This window comes from Gossypium arboreum, chromosome 11 (genome assembly GCF_025698485.1).
Source record: "Gossypium arboreum isolate Shixiya-1 chromosome 11, ASM2569848v2, whole genome shotgun sequence".
NCBI classification, from domain to species: Eukaryota; Viridiplantae; Streptophyta; class Magnoliopsida; order Malvales; family Malvaceae; genus Gossypium; species Gossypium arboreum.
This window is the reverse complement of record NC_069080.1, coordinates 122,043,490-122,063,879: the sequence shown is the minus strand read 5'-3', so window position 1 is coordinate 122,063,879 and position 20,390 is coordinate 122,043,490. Positions and strand designations below refer to the sequence as shown.

The following is a 20,390-nucleotide window of genomic DNA, read 5'->3' as shown; positions in this document are numbered from 1 at the left end:
ATGTTGTACCGAATAAGTATTGAAAAGACTCCACCATTCTTGGTTAGCAACCCCTCTGTCCAACTGTTCCTTAATATTATTCCCAGCCACTCTACTTCTTGCCTAAGTGTACCACTGCCAAGAAAACCCCATATCATTCAAATCACATTCTTCAAGAGCTGTTCTAAAAGCATTCATCTATCTTTCCTCTCTTATACGCCCCCTTGTTTTTCGTGTGCAAATAGAATTTTGTTGAAGTCCCCCAATACTAGCCACGCCTTATCGTTCCTATGCTTCAGCTGTAGCAACAAATTCCATGACTCTTTTCAATTTCTCCATAAGCACTCCGTAAAACCCTGTAAATCTTCACACTATTGATTCATCATCTTCCTCCACTTCTACATCTATGTGAGATTTTGAATAACTTTTCAACGTTAAATTCATTCCATCTCTTCACTCTAATGAAAAACCTCCTTTAGTCCCCTCCGCATCAATATCAATACCATGCTCAAAACCGCATTTCTTCCTTATTATCTCCATACACTTCCTATTAACCTTTGTTTCCATTAGAAATAAAATTTGGGGCTGAATGCATCTCAATTTATTTTTGAGATGATTTATAGCTCGTGGCTGCCCCAAACCACGAACATTCCAACTGAGGATTTTCATTGTGCTCGGTCGGCTTACTTAAAAACGACCGCCGATAATGCATTATTTAATCATTCCTCCACCGATCCCCAACTAATGTCAATACAACTTCCTTCTGTGTTGTGTCTTTGCCTTTTCTTTCCGTCCACATAATCCATAGCCATGTCTTTCAATTCGGCATCCACCCCCCTCTCCTCAAGCATTCCCATCTCATCGTCCCTCCTCTACTCTATTGATTTCTTTGTATGACTCCTAGCTCGCCCCTCTACCCCCAAACCCTCCCAATTATCTTTCTAGTTCGTCACATCATCTTCGAATCTTCTTGTCCTCGGTTCCCCCTCTAACTCCATACGTGTCCATCTTCCTTCATTAGTATCATCCCTTAGCCATCTACTTACCACTTGCCCTCCCCTCATTGGTGTTGCCCTTAGTGAAATATCCCATCCAAACTCCACTTGTTGATCACTCAAAGCTAGTCGAATAGGACAAAAATTCTCCCCATGCCCAAGCCGCCCACATAAGAAACAAAACAATGGTAATTTTTCGTACTGGAATAACACATATATGCATTGATTTCTCCCTATACTTATCTTTTTCTTCCTTTTGAGTGGGCTCCGCACATCCAATAGAACATGTATCCGCATGTATTTAGTCACCCCCTTCGTAATCAATGCTGCATCATACTCATAAAATATCCCAATAAAATTCCCCAGTTGTCGCGCCATGCCTTCTGTAAAGAATCCCGGCGGTAAATTATGAACCTGCACCCAGAATATCGTGGTCCACAATGGAACCGCTGATGGAATCTCCCCCTTTTGTACTCTATGGAATACTATTAAATGTCGGTTAAAAAACCATGGCATGCCATCCACCACCCGTTTCAAATCAACTTTACTATAAAATCTAAAAAGAATTCGCCTGTCCTCCATCTCTGTAATCGAAACCCCTTGTAAAGGATGCCACAGATCTGCCATCGTATTTTTTAACGATGGAAAATTAAAAATACTTTCGGTAAATACCCTCCCTACCAGACATAACTCATAGTTTAAATCGGTAGAAACCGCATCTCCGTTCAATACCAAAGGCTCATCTTCCTCTTCCATAATCTGGAGATTTGCTAGATCTGTCCCCACCACGTTCACTTCATTTATATTCTCCCCCAGATCCGAAACCTAATTTTTAATGTCACTGAACCCTAGAAAATCCCTGAAAACTATACTCGTGCCACAATGCAGACAAACCTTAAAACGTGCCACAACAATATAATTATTTTAAATATGAAGGAATATTTGTTTTTGAGGAGTCCTCCAACCTAATCACTGCCCACACCTTATTTTTAATCCATCAATTAAAATTCAACTTTTAACTTAATAAAAGAAAACTTTTAAATAAACTACACCATTCTTTTAAATAATAAAATAGGAAGTTGAACCTTTAGAATTCTACTGAACTTGAAATAAAATTTAGTTATTAGATTTTTACTTTGAATTTAAAGATAATTTTGTTAAAAAGAACATTCACGAATCCTAAAATAAATCGTAAAAACTTAAACTATAAATAAAAAATAAAAACACAGAAAAAAGGGTATATTATTAATAAAATTCTTGTGTTGGTGTCACTAAATTATGGAAATTTCATATTGATATTTTTATAAAAAATTTAATATGGTAAATTTACTATTTTCACCGGTTGAAAGAGATGTTCTTCTCTTGTTGTTGGGTGTACCGTTAAAAAGAAAAGAGAAAAAGAAAAAGGGATTCACTTGATTAATAATTGGAAACTTGTTTTTTTTTTTTTTTTTCAGAAATTGGGTGGGCTTCAAAGATTATTTTGTGGGCAAGAATAAGCAAACAATACTGGGCTCAAGTTCCTAGGCTAGGTTGGTTTAGGTTCGTAAATTTAGTTTCTTTGTTATTACCGGGCTGCATGCACATACATTGTTCGATCATTTGCCCCGGAGAACTTTGATATTTTTTTTTTTGTTCGTCCGTTTACACAAATTTTCCTCCAGTTGTTTAAGCAGCAAAGAAAAAAGAAAAGCCCGCCATTATTTATTTTGGGTTTTGCTCAACGATCATAGAATTTTATTGATCTTACAGGATTCAAATTTGTTTCAATAGAGTGGAGGTGGTAGTAGTTTAATGGCGTCCAATGCAATTAAATCAGGGGCATTGGTTACTTTACCAGAGCTTCAACCATCATCTGAGTTTTTTAAGGAAGGAGCTTCACTTAGAGTAACCGGAAAGTAAGGATTCCGCTCTACAAACTTTTATCTGTCTTTTTTTACTCTACATTTCTCTAAAATTTTATTATCTGTTCCAATTTTCTCTTAGTTGGCAAAATAATACTAGTAACCTTTCACGTTGTTTTGTTCTATTGTCGTTATAATTGAATTAGCTGTTGTTACCTAGTTGAGAGAATTAAGGACCAAGGTAACAGAAAGGAGGAAGGTTGAGGGTGGGTAGACTAGAATCACTAGATGTTGACGATGATTAGTTGTTAAACTGGTTGAATCATGTGATAGTGCGATGAAGGTGCTCCTGGAGGTCTAAATATAGTGACAATGCTGGCTTGGTAACACTTTGGTTGTCAGAGCGGTGTGGGTTGCATGCTTTTTGCTGATTTGGTTGTGGCTGTGGAAATGGTGGTTTGAGGTGTTGTCTTCTTAACCAATAGGTTGCTTACCATTGTGGCTTTAATTTCATTATTGAAGCATTGAGTAAGGAAGGAGTTCCAGTGCTGGCAAAGTGGCAATGCATCAATGGACTGACCAAGGCACTAATGCAAAGCATGGAGGGAATATTTGGGGAATTGGAATTAGAGTTTGTCCTAATGAGAAAGGTTTTATAAGAAGAGAGATATTAAGGATTTATTAACAGGAGAAAAAGGCAAAGAGATTAAAAATAATTAAATCAATTGGAAGAATTTGGCTAAAAAAGGCTGTTGATGAAGGTGGGGATTCAGATGAAAACACGGGTGAATTTATTGCTAAAGCACTTTGAGATTAGGATGTATCATTTTTGAATGATTAAGTTAGAATTTATGATCACTAGTTGCATATCAGCTGCAAATCAAATCTGCACTTGCTGCATGGTTTCATGAATAAGCGTTGCTGAAAATACAATGCATGAGAAACTGAGAATCAATAAAGACAAACTAATTGTGCAGGAGATGCAGTGACGGGATTCCAAATGATACTGGACCTTTGATTTTTTTCACTGGTTAGTGGAGGTGGAGGTGGTAAAGTATGGTGGTGTTAGAGACACAGAATCTCAGCATGAACATGTAAGGCAGCTGGATATTGGTGGTGACTATGGTGCAGTATTTGTTGGTTGGAAATGTCAATTGAGTCAGTATGATGTTGGTGGAAGTTGTGGCCTTGGTTGTTTGGAAATAACAATTGAAAGGATGGGAAATGATAAAGTTCATGATGGATTTTAGTTAAAAGAATTGATGCAAGAATGCCTCTAGTTGTGCACCCCAGATAAAAGAAAAAGATTACCTATGAAAGGCTGGTAAAAGGAAAGAAAAGAATAAAACAGGAAATGAACATGTACAGAGAATATTTAATAAGGTTTTCTAGTAGCATGCTGTGTGTTATGGCCCATTATTTGTTTTAAGTACTTGCTTGTCGGGTGTTATTGGCTGTGATTTCTTAAATAGTATTATTCTCTGGTTCTTTTATCATACCATCTGCCTGAAATTAGTTGTGATCTTGGATGATAATCCTTATATCCAAAAGGTTTATTTCAGATCATTCAAACGTCTGGTTTGGAGATTGTCCTTTTAAAAAAGAAAATTATTGGAAGCAAACTCTAATTATACACTATGCAGCTTAACAGAAAAGATTGATGCCCCATGAGTAAGCATATTCATGTGTTATGTTATAACTCAAGACTTTCTTCTCTACGAAATTAATGCCTAAAACCAAAGCTTGAAAGAGCTGACATGCTTCAGTATTACTCTTATTGAGATATCAAATCAAATGATGTTCTTTCTCTCAACTGTTATTGCTGTAAAATATTCTCAAGTTTGGAGATCATCTTGCATGGGGATATGAAGGGATGAGTGGGGAATAGTAATGCTAGAAAAAGCATTGGTTACTTTTTTCTTAAAGGGTGGTAAAATGGGTAATATCTAATTTCTTTTTGTCCAGCTAGATTGCCCTTTGGCCCAGGAGATGTCTATGGCTGATGCCAATGATTTGGGGTAAAACGGTGTCTTTTTTGTTAATTTTTAGCATTGGAGATGGTTTAGGTACAACTGAGATTAATTGCCAGAAATATATCAATGATTTTAAACAATTATTTAACGCCTTACCAATTATGTACTGGTTTTCTTGATTTATTTGCTGGATTATTGCACCACCAGTGTATTATTTTTATTTGTTAGTTGGTTGATCTTTATGATGTCATGTCATATCCATATTAAGAAAGGAATGTCACAAGAGAACTTACATATCTTCATTTGTCCCTAGGCTGCAAGAGTATTCCGTGGAGACTGCCATAGCTGTTATTGCTGATCAAGGTGCCACCCTAAAGGTAGATACTCAGCACTTGAGGGAACTTAGCTTCCGAATTGGCTCCATATTCCAATTCATTGGTGAACTCAATATTCAACCCAACTATGAGGTAAATTCCTATACGCTCAGGTTAAATTCGTTTTTCTTTGCTCGTTGTCTCCCCCATCTAAGGCTAATAATATGTCCTGGTTATGATTTATTTCAGGCAATCCTGCAAGCACGTACTGGTAGGAATGTTGATGGTATTGACCTTGATCTCTATTATCAGTCTTTGCAGCAATTAAGACAGTTCCAAGCCAAACACATGAAAAATGCAACTACTTAAATGAAGTTTTAGATTTGAATGGACTAGCTAGTGATTTCAAGGTACTGAAGTAAACTACTTCTGAACTTACTATGTCTGTCAGAAATAGGAGAAAAATTTTATTTTTGGTTCTTCTAATTGTTATGCCATCGAATTGAATAACATTTTCATCAACCGCCCAACAAAGTAATTCATCTGAAGTCTTATTTTAGCTTTATACTATGTCTCTAGGCGTCTTTTCTTCATATCCTTCAATGCTTGTTTGTGACGGATTACTTTGGTAAACCTATGTACAGCACGGATAATTTTGTTATCCAGTTGAACTTTAGAGCTATTCTAGCACTATTCCAATTGTCCAAAGCATCTTATTAGGTTGACTTTCCTCAAGTAACCCTTTTTTAATGGACTAGCACTTGAGAGTTAAATAGCATTTCACTGTAGCACAGAGGCTAGCATAGTGTGGTGCACTAATCTTGTTCTTTTGTTGCTTCTTTGGAACAAACATGATCATATTTTAGTACAACCAGGTAAGCTGGCACATCAAATTTGGGTTGCTCTTACAGTAGTGATGCTGTCAGGATCTATCGATGATTGATGCAAAACATGGTTTTTCTTTGTTGGCCACACAACACATGGATTGGTTTTATTCTGCATTTTTATAGAGAAAATATCTTCTGTCATCTTGTTTGTTGTCATATGGCCTTTAGTGATGTATTCTAGTAGATAAAGCAATCAAAAGCATGACTTATGTGCTTATTTTGATGATTTCAGAACTGAATTAAACCTTGGTTAAATCTTCTTAGGTCAAATCTTAGAGATTGCCATGAGAGTGTGGTTTTTTGCTCGCCCCGACTCGACTTTTATGCCTCCTGCCTTGACTCGACTTTTATGCCTCCTGCTTTAACCATGTCGTGAATCTATTCGTATCTAAAGCTTTAACACCCGAACCCAACTCCGAGAAATGGAAAACTCTCCTGCAACTTGACCTATCCCGAAATATTACATAATTTCTTTATGTTATATTAATTATCACAAGATTAAATAAGATATTTATTATAAAATCTTATAAAAAATTTCTCTTTAGAATATATAAAAAATAGTTAAGATGCTATAACAAAAAAAGTTTATCCAATTGTACAAAAATATGTTCATGTGCATCTTGACATTTTTTATACAGTTTAACAAAAAAAAGTTTGTCCAATTGTACAAAAATATCAAAGGTGATAAGGTGTATGTATGATGGGATTAGTATTTTAGTCTCGCAACCCATGCGGTCTTAAGCGATTTCTTGATTTCAAATCCGTCTAAGTTAGTTTAAATCAGCCTTAGGCACCAAAAATTAAAACGGATGCAACTCAAAACAAAATAGCAATGAAAGAACAAAAAAATAGAAAGAAAGTAAAAACACATCAAGTGTTTGAGTAAATGCTCTCAATAGTATTCAATTACTATAAAGAATTACAATCGAGTATCCTAGGATGATTACAAATAAAGAGGAAGGCTTCTATTTATAGTTAAGCTTTCCCAAAATCAACGATACAAATTGAGTTACATTGATGGTCGAGGTTAAAACCTATCTACAACTAAGATTCTTAAGGGATTGGCTGAAGATTACAAAATTAAATCTTATTAGATTACAAATTTTCTAATATTACTTTCCATATTTACCAAGATAACCCTAATTTTCTGTAAATACTTCACTGGGCCACCAAGATTTTAAGTAAATGGGTTTCTTTACATGTTTCATAAGTTGTGTCAGTTCAATTGGATTGAATGAGGGTCAATTTAATATTGCTTCTAAGAAGCACTTTTAGGACAAAAAACACTTTTGAGCTAAAAGCATTGCTAAACAATATGCTTTTGAGTTTTTCAAAAGTACTTTGGGGACAAAAAAATGCTTTGCAAAATCACTTTTGAGAAGTAAGGCTAAACTAAGCTTGAGTCTCATTTCATCAATTAATATCTATGGGTCTTTCTTTGCGTATTCATCATGGACTTTGATCTGTGGTTCGTGACATATGTTACATCATCACAAATTTTAAAAAATAAATCACCTGAAGATATTTGACAAAATTAGTGGAAAATAAGTTATCTCATGATTAAAAATAAGCTTAAAGATAAATTTAGCCACTAACGTTTGCATATTTTGTCAAAATTACCCTAATTGTATTTTTTTAGCATTTTTTGGCCATTAGCGTTTGATTTCTTTTCAAATTACTTTTCTAATAGGTTTAATGAATAAATCCAAGATTTCAATATTTAATACGTTTGTTTACTGAGAGGTTTTTCTATTGAGTTAAATGTTTTTAGATAATTATATTTATTTTCTTTAAATTAAGAGTTATTTTTTAATTGCATGTATTATTTATTTTTTCATTATTTTTCACATGTAATTTTCTTATAGGATTATTTAAGTAATAAATTACATCTCATTAAAAACATTCCACATATAAAATTTTATATCATCTCGTTAACTTTTTCAATAATACTTTGATCAAATATGTTAAAAGAAACAATTTGAAAAAAGAGCAAAATTGATGGTAAAAAAAGGCTTAAAAATACTATTAAGACCATATTAACAAACCATACAAATGTTAGTGGTTAAATTTATCATTAAACCTTAAAAATATAAATATAGATGGTTCAAATTATAGTAAAAAGTTTGTCAAAATGTGTACTATAAGGACTTGAAGCGTTAAAAGAGAGAAATTTTGGTAAAGTTTTAGGGGTAGGAGGGTAGATTTAATCTAAACCCACCCGACCTAGTTTTCACAAAGAAAAAATCCGCCCTTATATAGTAGGGTCAGACTAATACCCATTGGGTTGGACTTATTTTGTGATTCCTAACAGCATCTTGAGTTTCCATTTACTAGAGTGACCCAAAAGGGCATTTTGATGCATTCTAGACATTTATCCTATGAACATTTTTTCCCCTCTGTTGATAATTGTTTTGAGTTAGTAACTTAACTAGCTGCCGAATTGGGATTTGTCAGTCTCCTAGATTTTACATGGTCACTATTAGGGTCCACTCTCACATGTCATATTAGACAGCGATGTGGAGATTACCTTGTCATTCGCTTTCATACAGATTTTTGTATCTTAACAAAATGGGGTGAACACAATTTTGGGCATTTTCAATACAAATATATATATTGAAATTTTTTGTATTCAATAGTCATATTGAATTCAACCATTTTTTAAGTTGAGCTGAGTTTTTAAATTCGTAGGTGAGCTGATATAAGTTTATTTAAAGGGGCTTATTTAGTGAAAACCCGAAGTCTCTTTTGCCTATAGTTTTTTCCTTTCGAGGGTTTTCCATATAAAATATATGTATTCGTTATTCTTTATTTTTACTAATATTATTTTGTCGGTAGTATTATTGAGTGATATTTGCAGATCTAATTTGTAGATTATCTTTTAACCTTTAATCTAAAATTTATTTTATTTAATTAAACAAATTTAGAATAATTTTATTCAAACAAAGAATAATTATTTGATACACTGTAAAACTTAAAATGATAATACATAAGAAAGTCTGATAAAAATTATATAAATATAATAATATTAAAACTCTATTTATGATATTAAAAAAATATTGAGAAAAAAGACTTTTTAAAGTAGTGGTTTTAAGTCCACAAATGTGATTCGTGGAAATGTTTTGACTTTTGAGTGGGGGAAGGGTAAAAAGTGGGAAAAAGCCAAGCTGTGCCGTTTGCATGTCGCAATCCAGTGCGGCGCCCACCACAGGAGATTGTTGAGATAATTAGGTGTCGATTTGTGATTAGTTGGATAGGTGGTCGGACCATGATCCGTTAATGATAGAACGGCTTTACCATTTGCCACCGACTTCAGCCTGGTGTCTTATAGTGGGTCCTCGCCACGTTTGATTTAGTTTATATTATTTATCAATAGGATTTTAATTTAGTTTTGAAATTTTTAAAAAAATTATTATTTTTATAAAATAATAAATATTATTTTAAAAATATTTTTATTTTATATAAAATTTTAAAAAATATACCTAATGAGTTTCTTATAACATCTTATTATAAATTATGATAATATTTATTCTTTTTGACATAATGCCTAAAACTATCCGTAGTCTCTTCTTAACACATAAATAAAAGGATAATGCACTTTAGAACACTCGAACCCACGTTTTCTTATATTGACAACAATACCAATACTAATTAAGTTAAGACTCAACCGACATACACATTATGAATTTTAAATCTTTTTACTATTTCAATTTTATTATTTCAACTAAAATTACATTTATATTTCATATGTTTTTTTATAATTTTGTTTTATCTACAAAATGCGTGTGCAATAATTATATATATATATATAATATGCACTTTGTTAGATAAAACTAATCAAAGTTTGAACAGTTGAATTTTGGTTTTTTTTAAATCAATTAATTATTTTATAAAGAAAATAAATTGATTGAATTGGTAATAAAATTATATTAAAAATAATATAAATGAATAATTATTAAAAACCATAAAAAATAAGAAGTTAGACAAAATAATTAAAAAATGAAAATAAAACAAAACATGATTTTTAAAGATATGGAATTATTTAAAATAAAGAAAATCATTTTATCAGTTTTAATACGATTTTTGAGTTCTAGATTTTTAATATGATTTGATGAATAAAATTATAGGATTTTTATAAAATTAATGACATGCATATATACTTAAATTAAGGGTGGGTTATGAAGATTTAATGATAATGATGATGATTATTTTCCTTGAATATTGTGACATAATGAGGATGATTATTTTGTTTGAATCATAATTAATCATGATTATCATTAGCCGTGCTTATAATCTTGATGGACCAAAATCCCATCATCATCATCATCATTCACCCAAAACCAATGGTTGGGAAGGATTGATTTCTTTTCAAGTTATCCAATTTTTAGTTATATTCTATATAAAGCAACACATTTAATTTATATCATTTAAAACTTATATATAATATCACTTTCAATATCATGAGTTGAATCATACCCACTCCATGATTCACGACAACAAATCTGCAGATAAAAATACAATAAAACCAATAAAATCTTAAAAGAAAATTAACTTAGGATAATTATGTTTTTTTTTCTAAATTTTCATAAAAAAGAATTACTAATTTTAAACCTTATTTAGTTAAAAATTCAATTCTTAATTAAATTATCACTATTAATTAGTTACATAATATATATATATATATATATATAAATTACGAGTTTGGAAAAACTTTTAAACTATCAAGGTATTATTTATTTTTCATCATATTACTAAATTAACATATAAAAATTATTATAATCTAATAAAAGTTATGATAATTACACATTTAAAAATAACTATTAGTTAAAAAGTTGTGATAATGTTAAATTAAAGTTATTACTTGAATAGAACTTAGACTTGTCCATGGGTCAAGCCACCGACTCGATTCAAAAGCGCTTGAAAAGTTAGAGTTTGAGCAAAAATATAGGCTCCTAAATGGGTTTGAATAAAAAAATAAGACATATTTTCTAAATAGGCCAAGCCTCGGACAAACTTTTTTTGGTCCGGCTCAACTTAACCCGAATTTTTAAAAATGTTTTTTCATTGTTTTGCTATAATTTCGCTATCATATTGCTATTATTTTTATTGTTATTGTTTAAATATTGTGTAACTATTGTTTTATTATTAATTTTGTTATTATTTTAAATGTATTTGCTTGTTAAATTGCATTTATCTTAGTGTTATTTAAAATATTTTTAAATTTTTTCCATTTGTTGGAAAATATTTATTTTAATGTTTTTAGTGTATTTGATGTATTATATTTTTAAAATTTATTTTATATAAAAATAATATAAATTTTTTAATACAAGTAAATTTGAGTCAAGCTCGGTTTTAACATATTTATCCAAGTCATACTTAGACAAAATTTTAGACCTATTTTTTGGGTCAAGCCAAACCCATGCATATAAAACAGGCTTAATTTTTTTTACTTGGCTTGACCCCGGCCCATGGACAACTCTAAATAGAACTCTATATTAAATATTATTATTTTGAAGAATATTACTTTGTATTAACTGCATAAAATGAAACTCTATTATTTAGATTGATAAATTAATATATTTTAATTATATTCAATAGTTCAAATAAGAAATATTATTTTATGCTAATTATTGTAAATAGAAAATAAAAGATTTAATTAAACACATAAAATCAAATGCAACGCATGTAACATAACAACTAGTCAATTAAAATTATCAATGCTTTTTTCTTGAAGTTTCTTTAGAAAAACTCAATTATTTTTAAAAATTAAATTCAATTGTAAAAACATTTCAAAGCTCTTAAATTGATACAATATTTAAAACTACTCATAACTCATTTCAACTCTTATATAAGATGATATATGCGCTTTAACAAACTTAAATCTACATTCTTTCGTACTAACAATAATATTAATACTAACATGAATTATCAAATTTTAATCTTATACTCACCTCGTAGAGTCGAATAACAGTATAACTATATATATGGCAATAATTTACTTCTATAGCATAAATTGTAGTTAAAAAAAACCGATGAAAAAGGCAATTAAATTGATATATATTTGATAGAGACTGTTGTAACATGAATGTCAATCGTTATTTCTTTGTCACAAAAACTCCATTATTCCAACAGGACGAGGATTCAATTATTAAAACCTTCTGTTTCCCATATGTCGGATCAGAGAGGTTTTAGTGCATTTTACCGACATGTATCCAACGTCATATGTGACTTCATAGTAGACTAGGGTGGTCTATTTCATCCTATTTGAACCCAATTTGGATAAAAATTTTATTTTTGAATTTATTTGGCTTGATTTAAATTTAAATTGAATGGTGTTAAATATTTTATTTAAATTTAATTATAAAAATATATAAATATTAATATAAGAGTATATATTTCAATATTTTATTATTTACTCACAATCATGTGAATTTTTGGGTGATTTGGATCAGATTAGATTCAAGTTTACGTTTGAATTTTTTGAAATTAAATTTTAGTCTGACTCAACTCATAAACACTTCTAATCGTGGATGAGGAAAAAAATTATTTTAAAAATATATAAAATCAACACCAACATAAAGGATTAAGCATACGATCAAAGGTTTTAAATCTCTCAATTTAACCATTCATCCGTTTGAAGATATTTTTAAAAAAATTATAGTTTATGTTATTTAATTTTAAAAAATATATAAAATTATTGAAAAACATAAATATTCTTATAATTTTTTTCAAATTTGATTTTTATTCTCTTTTAATTGATTTGGTGTTTAAGCTGAATTGTGACACCAACTCAATTAAAACTTAAATGTAATATAAACAAGTAATATTACAAGAAAAGAAGTGGTATTTTATTATTTATTTTAAAATTTATGGTTTGAAAAATATTCACTTAGCTCTTGGATTTGATGAAAAATATATTAACTCTTAGAAGAAGTAGGACCTCTCAAATTATGCAAAATTTTGGTAACGGTGGTGATGGTGATCCTCGTCTTGATTGGGATCAGAACACTAAGAAGGTGAGATTTAATGAAGGATTTGACGGGGAGGTTGCTGCTATGGCTGTAGACTCAAATCCAACTCCGAATTTGTCATGGAATGACAAGCTTTTAGGGGAGAAGAGCATTTATTTCTGGCTTGGATTGTAATGTCTCTAACGAGGGAAGTGAAAGTGAATTTGAGTTACTGGAAGGAGATGTGAGTATGACCATGGTTAGCGGGATCCCAACTGTTGCCTTCTCAGGCCGTATTAAAGAAATCCTCTTCAAAGAGATGGAATTGACGATCGTTCTCAAGCTCTTACGGTGAAGCATTGGCTATAATTCTCTTCACAATCGTATCCTTAGTGGAAACCTGCAAAACCATTCCATCTCATAGACATAGCAAATGGTTATTTTTTGGTTAAGTTTCAGGACAATGAAGATTACAATAGGGTTTTGACTCAAGGACCATAGATAATTGGATTCCAAGTGTATGGCCATTGTTTAGGCATATCTCTGCTAAAGTTAATTTTGATTCAAATTGTTTTCTTAATGAGATGATCGCTAAGGAAGGTTCATGGAATCTTAATTTATTCTGGGTTTGGTTATCGGATGATATGATTTAGCGTATTAAGGACATTCCACCTCCACATCCTTCTAAGGGGCTTGTTAAAATCTCTTGGTGCCACACTTCATCAGGAGTTTTCTCAGTTAAAACTGCCTATAAAGTTTTGAAGGGAGGTGATTGGAACCTGAGAAATGAGAAACGGAAAAGTGTATGGAAGATTCTAGGTCCTTAAAGAGTTCATTTCTTTATCTAGACTGTTTTACAAAAAAAGACTTCTCAGTAAAATGGAAAAGGTCAGAAGAGGCCTAGCGGTTGATCCCTTCTGTCCTATTTATGGATATCACTCGGAATACATTTTGCATATTCTTAGGGATTGTACATTAGCTAAGGAAGTTTGGAACCAGGTTATCCCATGTAATCGCCTGACGAATTTTTTCTCTAATAGTATACAAGATTGGATTGTTTCTAATGTGCAGGATAATAATACGACTTCTAACGGATAGGCATGCTTTTTTGGGATACTTGTAACGACCCGATAGTTAGGGGTGTCGGAAAGTGTATTTTCGAGACTCTATTTTCGTAAAAAAGAATTATGTTTTGGTTAAGTGAATTTGCATGAATTAAGAGTAATTAGGTATAAGGACTAAATTGCATATAGTGTGAAAGTTAAATTATAGATTAAAGAATAATTAAAGGGACTAAAGAAGCAATTATGCCATTGTTCTTTAATGAGGTGACATTAGGTAAGATATTTGTAAATTTAATATATTATAATATAAAATCTTAAGTATATATATTATATAATTATAATAAAACAAGTAATAAAAAAAAGAAAAAGAAAGAAGCCAAATGAAACAAAAAGAAAGGAAGAAAAAGAAAAAGGAAAAGAAAGAAGAAACGTAAGGCTTAGGGGTTTCAAAGTTTCCAAGTTCAATTGGTTAGTCAATTTAATCCATTTTTCTTGTAATTTTTATATTTTTTGAATCCCGGCGTTAAGTACTACCCGACCCATGTTAAAATTTTAGCAATTATTGAGTTTTTAAGTGTTGTTAATGTTGAATAATTTTAGTATTAAGGATTAAATTGATAGATTTTAAGTTAGAAATGAAAAATGACTAAATTGTAGAATGAATTGTAAATTTTGAGTAATAAGGACTAAATTATGAAAAACTCAAAATTTAGGGATTTAAGTGAAAATAGGAAATTAAATTTAGTTTAAAGTGGAAATTGTATGAAAATATATAATTAATTGTGAATAATAAAAATTAGTCTCGGTTTAGGGACTAATTTGGAATTTAGGCAAATATTGAATAAAAAATTATTCAATATTAGTCTCGATTTAGAAACTGGGTGCCAATTAACTTTGGTGTAACCAATGAGACACTGGGTGTCAAATTTATATAGCACTGGGTGTAGTTATTAGTTTAGATTTATTCGATAAAGTACTGGGTGCCAAACTGATGTATTGGTTGGATTCGTGTATCCGTCCAAGTCCGAGTTGTGTTAATAGGGGTAATTAAATAAATTAGTACTATGATTGATATTGGATGATATTGTATGTGAATGAAAATGGGATAGTGAATTGAAACATAAAAATGAGACACATGAATTACGTATTCATGAATTGGATATAGATTGAATAATATTATTGTTTAAATGATATATATATTAAATTGTGAAAAGCTATTATATAGCAAGTGATGAGTTTTGAGAATGGTATGAAATAATGTATTTATGAATTGAATTTTGAATGGCTAATGCTATTGTATGAATAAGTGTGGTCTTAAATATTCAAATATGCTTATAATTAAAATATGTATATTATATTATCTTGTTTTTAAATATTCGGATTATAGAAATACCACTGAGTTTTACTCAGCGTACAGTTTTGTTTTCCGTGCACAGATTAAGTACTTCAATTTTGATCGCCGATTCAACATCCAACAACGCTCCCGAACTCAAACGTGGTGATGATTACTCTTTTGTGTTGGCATGTATCTAGGGTGTCTAAATAATAGTTATTTTGTGGATTGAATGTAAATGAGATTATAAGTTTAATATTGGTTGGTTTTATACATATAAATATGTGTTTGTTTTTGAAGTCATATTATGGCATGGTAAATTGAACTAAATCTAGATGGGTGCATGTGAATTTAATTCTATGTTTAAGTGCTCATGAACTAGGCAAATTGATTTGGATTTGGTATGTTCATAATTCTGATTAAAAAGATGTTTCGATGACTTGTTTTGATGATATGAAATGTTTGAGAATTCTACCTGATTGATCGATAAACTTTGGTAATGATTTGAAACTCTATTCTGACGATGGATATGGGTTAGGGGTGTTACATTTAGTGGTATCAGAGCTTTGCAAGTTTAGCCGATTCTTAGACTAAATCGAGCTCGAAATTGAGTCCAGAGGTACATACCATAATTGAGTCTAATTGAGTTGGGATTTGGATGCTGATATATTTATTTTTGTTTTATAGTTGAAAATTTCGGATGATTATAATGATGATGTTGATCAAGAGATTTATACCGGAGATGATGTCTCTAATGAGTTAGATGGAACCGAATCGGAAACACCAAGTGTTAATCCAGTTAATACTCAACAACCTAACATTGAACGAGGTAATATTGAGGAAATAGATGATTCACAGTTACTCAGAGCTATTGCTGATGCTCTTCAGCGAGTGGCAGGAACCATATCCGCTACAATATCTGCACCTACTATTTGTCAAGCTCCAATTAAAGAATTGTGTAAATACGGTGCAACTGAATTCTTAAGATTGAAAAGAGTTGATCTTTTCGCAACTGAAGTTTGGACTAAACGCACTAAACGCATCTTGCAGTAACTTGAATGCAACCCGCATGAAAGTGTAATATGTTTTGTTTCTCTACTGCAAGGAGAAGCATATACCTGGTGGCAGTTAGTGACGCGTCATGTATCTGCAGATCAGGTAAATTGAGAATTCTTCCAAAAGGAATTTCAAAAGAAATAGGTGGGTGAATTGTATATTGAAAACAAAAAACAAGTGTTTTTGATGCTAAAACAAGGTGAAATGTCTTTGGTTAATTATGAACGAGAGTTTTCGCGACTTAGTAGGTATGCTGTTGAATTTGTGCCGACTGAAATTGACAGTTGCAAATGATTTCTGCGTGGTTTACGTGATGAGTTGTGAGTACAGTTGGTATCACACAAAATTACTGAGTTTGCAGATTTAGTTGAATGGGCAAGAATGGTAGAGCAATCTTGGGTTTTGACAAAAAGACTGAGAATACTCTTACTGTTCGAAAGCATCCTAGAGCTGCAAGTTAAAATTCACAACCGAAGAGATCAAAAGAATTTCGTGGTAGCTGGAGATCAAATTTTAAATCAAATAGAACTGCTAGAAATTGTGATAGACAACCGACTGTGTCTACGAGTAGTGTACGAGGTCCATCTAGGGATACTGATATTCTGAATTGTAAGCACTATGGGAAAAAGCACCGTGGTGAATGCTGGAAATTAACTCGAGGTTGTTTTCATTGTGGATCTACAGAACATTTTGTTAGAGAGTGTCCAAAGAATGAGAAAGTTACACCTATTACTTCTCAGAGATTTATACCTGCTCCTAAAGGCCGCGGTCAAGTCGAAGTGGTTCATTTTCGAGAGGTGGTGCTAGAAAGGGAAATGATGTTGTTACTCAACAATCGGAGGCCAGAACGCTAGCTTGATCTTATGTTGTATGGACTCGTGAGGATGGTGATGCTAATGATGTTGTGACAGATATATTTTTATTACATTCAAAACCTGTTTATACTTTGATAGATCCGGGATCTTTGCATTGATATGTTAATACTAAATTGGTTGAGTCCGGAAGTTTAAAACCTGAGACGTCTATAGTATCAATAGTGGTGTCTAGTTCATTGGGACAATCTGTATTGTAGAAGATGTTTGTCAGTGATGCAGAATATAACATTCCCTGTTGATTTATTAATAATGCTATTTGGTGATTTTTATATGATTTTGAGTATGGATTGGCTTACATAGCACGGGGTGATTTTGGATTGCTGTAACAAGAAGTTTATTGTTCAGAGTGAAAGCGGTGATAAGATTGAGGTGAATGGTATTCGAACAAGTGGTTCAATTCGTATCATTTTAGCAATTCGAGCTAATAAACTTCTTAATCAAGGTTGTAAAGCTTTTCTAGCCTATGTTATCAATTCGAATTCTGTTGATAGCCAGTGCAGTAAAATTTAAACTATTTGTGAATTTTCTAATGTGTTTTCTGATGAATTACCAATATTACCACCAGATCGAGAGGTTGAGTTTTCAATTGAAGTGTTTCCTGGTACGGCTCCAGTGTCAATGTCCCCTATTGTATGTCACCTATGGAGTTAAAAGAATTAAAAGTACAGTTGCAAGGCTTATTGGATCGTGATTTTATACGCCTTAGTATATCGCTTTGGAGAGCTCCAGTACTTTTTGTTAAAAAGAAAGATGGTTCGATGCGGCTTTGTATTGACTATTAGCAATTGAATAAGTTGACGATTAAGAATCGATATCCTCTACTCCGTATTAATGAATTATTTGATCAACTAAAAGAAGCTTCTATCTTTTCAAAGATCGACTTGAGATTACTATCAATTGAAAGTGAAAGAAAATGATGTATCGAATTCGGCATTTCATACACGACATGGTCATTATTATTTTTGGTGATGCCTTTTGGCTTAACGAACGCTCTGGTAGCATTTATGGATCTCATGAACCGTATTTTTCAACCTTATTTGGATCAATTTGTGGTAGTTTTTCTTGATGATATTTTGATTTATTCGAAATCTGAATCCAAGCATAAGCAACACCTCAGAATTGTTTTGCAAGTGTTACAAGAAAAATAGTTATACGAAAAACTTAGTAGGTGTGAATTTTGGTTATTAGAGGTTGTATTTTTGGGTCATATTATCTCGGTAGATGGAATTAGAGTTAATTCAAAAAATATCGAGGCAATTGTTCACTGGAAAGCACCGAGGAATGTGTCAGAGGTTCACAATTTTCTTGGACTAGCTGATTATTATTAAAGATTTGTAAATGGATTTTCGAAGATAGCTTTGTCGATGACAAAGTTGCTGTATGAGAATGTTCAATTTGTTTGGGATGACCAATGTAAAAAAAAGTTTTGAGAAACTGAAACAGATGTTAACTGAAGTGCTGGTTTTGACTTTACCAGAATCGAAAAAAGATTTTGTCATTTATAGTGATGCTTCCTTAAGTGGCATTGGTTGTGTTTTGATGCAAGATGGGAAAGTGATTGCTTATGCATCTTGTCAGCTAAAAATGCATGAACACAATTATCCAACATATGATTTAGAGCTAGCTGCTATGGTTTTTGCTCTAAAGATCTAGAGACACTGTCTGTACGGCGAAAAATGTTATATTTATACCAATTATAAGAGTCTCAAATACCTTCTATATCAAAAGGATTTGAATTTGAGACAGCGTCGTTGGGTAGAGTTTCTGAAAGATTTTGATTGTGTTATTGATTATCACCCTGGTAAACCTAATGTTGTAGCTGATGCGTTGAGTAGAAAAGCAACAATTGAATTGTGAGCAATGTTTGCTCAGCTCAATATCAATGACGGTCAAAGCCTATTACCTAAACTAAAAATCAAACCGGTGATGTTTGATCGGATCAAGTTAGCGCATTTAAATGATGACAAGTTGGCGAAGAAAAGAGAAATGGTTCAAAACGATATATTAGAAAATTTCAGCATTGATAATTGTGGTTGCTTGAGATTTCATAACTGAATCCGCATTTCGGATGTTTCTGAATTAAAAGAGTTAATACTTCGCGAAGCTCACGATAGTCCTTTTGCTTTGCATCTTGGAAGAACAAAAATGTATCACGATTTTTGAGAATCTTATTGGTGTTTAGAAATGAAAAGAGGTGTGGTCGAGTATGTGGCTAAATGTTTAACTTGTCAGTGAGTTAAGGCAGAACATCAGGTTCCCACCGGATTACTTCAGCCTATTTCTATTCCTGAATAGAAATGAGATTGTATTACAATGGATTTTGTAACGGGGTTACCTTTATTAGTAAGTAAGAAAAATACTGTATGAGTGATTGTTGATCGACTTATGAAATTGGATTATTTCATTGCAGTTAAGACAAATTGGTCACTTCAAAAGCTTACTGAAGTTTATATTCAAGAAATAGTAAGATTGTAAGGTGTCCCTATGTCGATAATTTCTGATTAAGATCCGCAGTTCATTTCGAGATTTTGGAAACAGTTACACGAATCTCTTGGTACGTGATTTAATTTTAGCACAGCTTTCACCCGTAGACTGACAGACAATCTGAGTGTGTTATTCAGATTTTGGAAGACATGCTTCGTACTTGTGTTATTGATTTTGAATCAAGTTGGGAGCGTTACTTACTTTTGGCTGAATTTTTATACAACAATAGTTTTCAATCGAGTATTCAAATGGTTCTATATGAAGCCTTATATGGTCGTAAGTGTCAATCACCTATTTCTTTGATGGAATTGAGTGAAAGAAGAATGATCGGTCGAAATTAATTCAAGAAACAGAAGACATTGTTAAGAAAATTCGAGATAGATTAAAGACAAGAAATCATATGCAGATTTGAAATGTCAAGATATTAAATATTCTGTTGACGATAAGGAATTTCTTAGAGTTTCGCCTTGGAAGAAAATTTTGAAATTTGGTCGAAAAGGGAAATTGAATCATCGTTTTATTGGACTATATGAAATCATGAAAAGAGTGGGACCAGTTGTGTATCGTTTAGTTTTGCCTGCGGAACAATAGAAAATTCATGATGTTTTTTCACGTTTCAATGCTTAAAAGATATCGATC

At 31.8% G+C, this 20,390-nt stretch overlaps 2 protein-coding genes across 5 annotated transcripts; one reads left to right on the top strand and one right to left on the bottom strand.

Annotated features, from left to right (window-relative positions):
- Positions 1 to 920: 920 nt before the first annotated feature.
- Positions 921 to 1,601, bottom strand: LOC108471797 (uncharacterized protein At4g02000-like). The gene has a single exon (XM_017773366.1). It carries the CDS (start codon positions 1,599 to 1,601, stop codon positions 921 to 923), a length of 681 nt encoding a protein of 226 aa, XP_017628855.1.
- An 817-nt stretch (positions 1,602 to 2,418) lies between these two features.
- Positions 2,419 to 6,297, top strand: LOC108472593 (CST complex subunit TEN1). 4 transcript variants are annotated; one of them, XM_053022084.1, is made up of 4 exons: positions 2,419 to 2,516; positions 2,727 to 2,872; positions 5,105 to 5,258; positions 5,355 to 5,813. In XM_053022084.1, the coding sequence occupies exons 2-4, from the start codon at positions 2,769 to 2,771 to the stop codon at positions 5,472 to 5,474; spliced, it is 378 nt and encodes a 125-aa protein (XP_052878044.1). In that variant the 5' UTR covers positions 2,419 to 2,516; positions 2,727 to 2,768; the 3' UTR covers positions 5,475 to 5,813. The 4 variants fall into 4 exon arrangements, with proteins under 4 accessions (XP_052878044.1, XP_052878046.1, XP_017629625.1 ...); XM_053022086.1 differs by adding an exon at positions 5,981 to 6,297 and having other exon boundaries at positions 2,453 to 2,872; positions 5,355 to 5,515; XM_017774136.2 differs by adding an exon at positions 5,972 to 6,297 and having other exon boundaries at positions 2,453 to 2,872; positions 5,355 to 5,515.
- Positions 6,298 to 20,390: the final 14,093 nt, after the last annotated feature.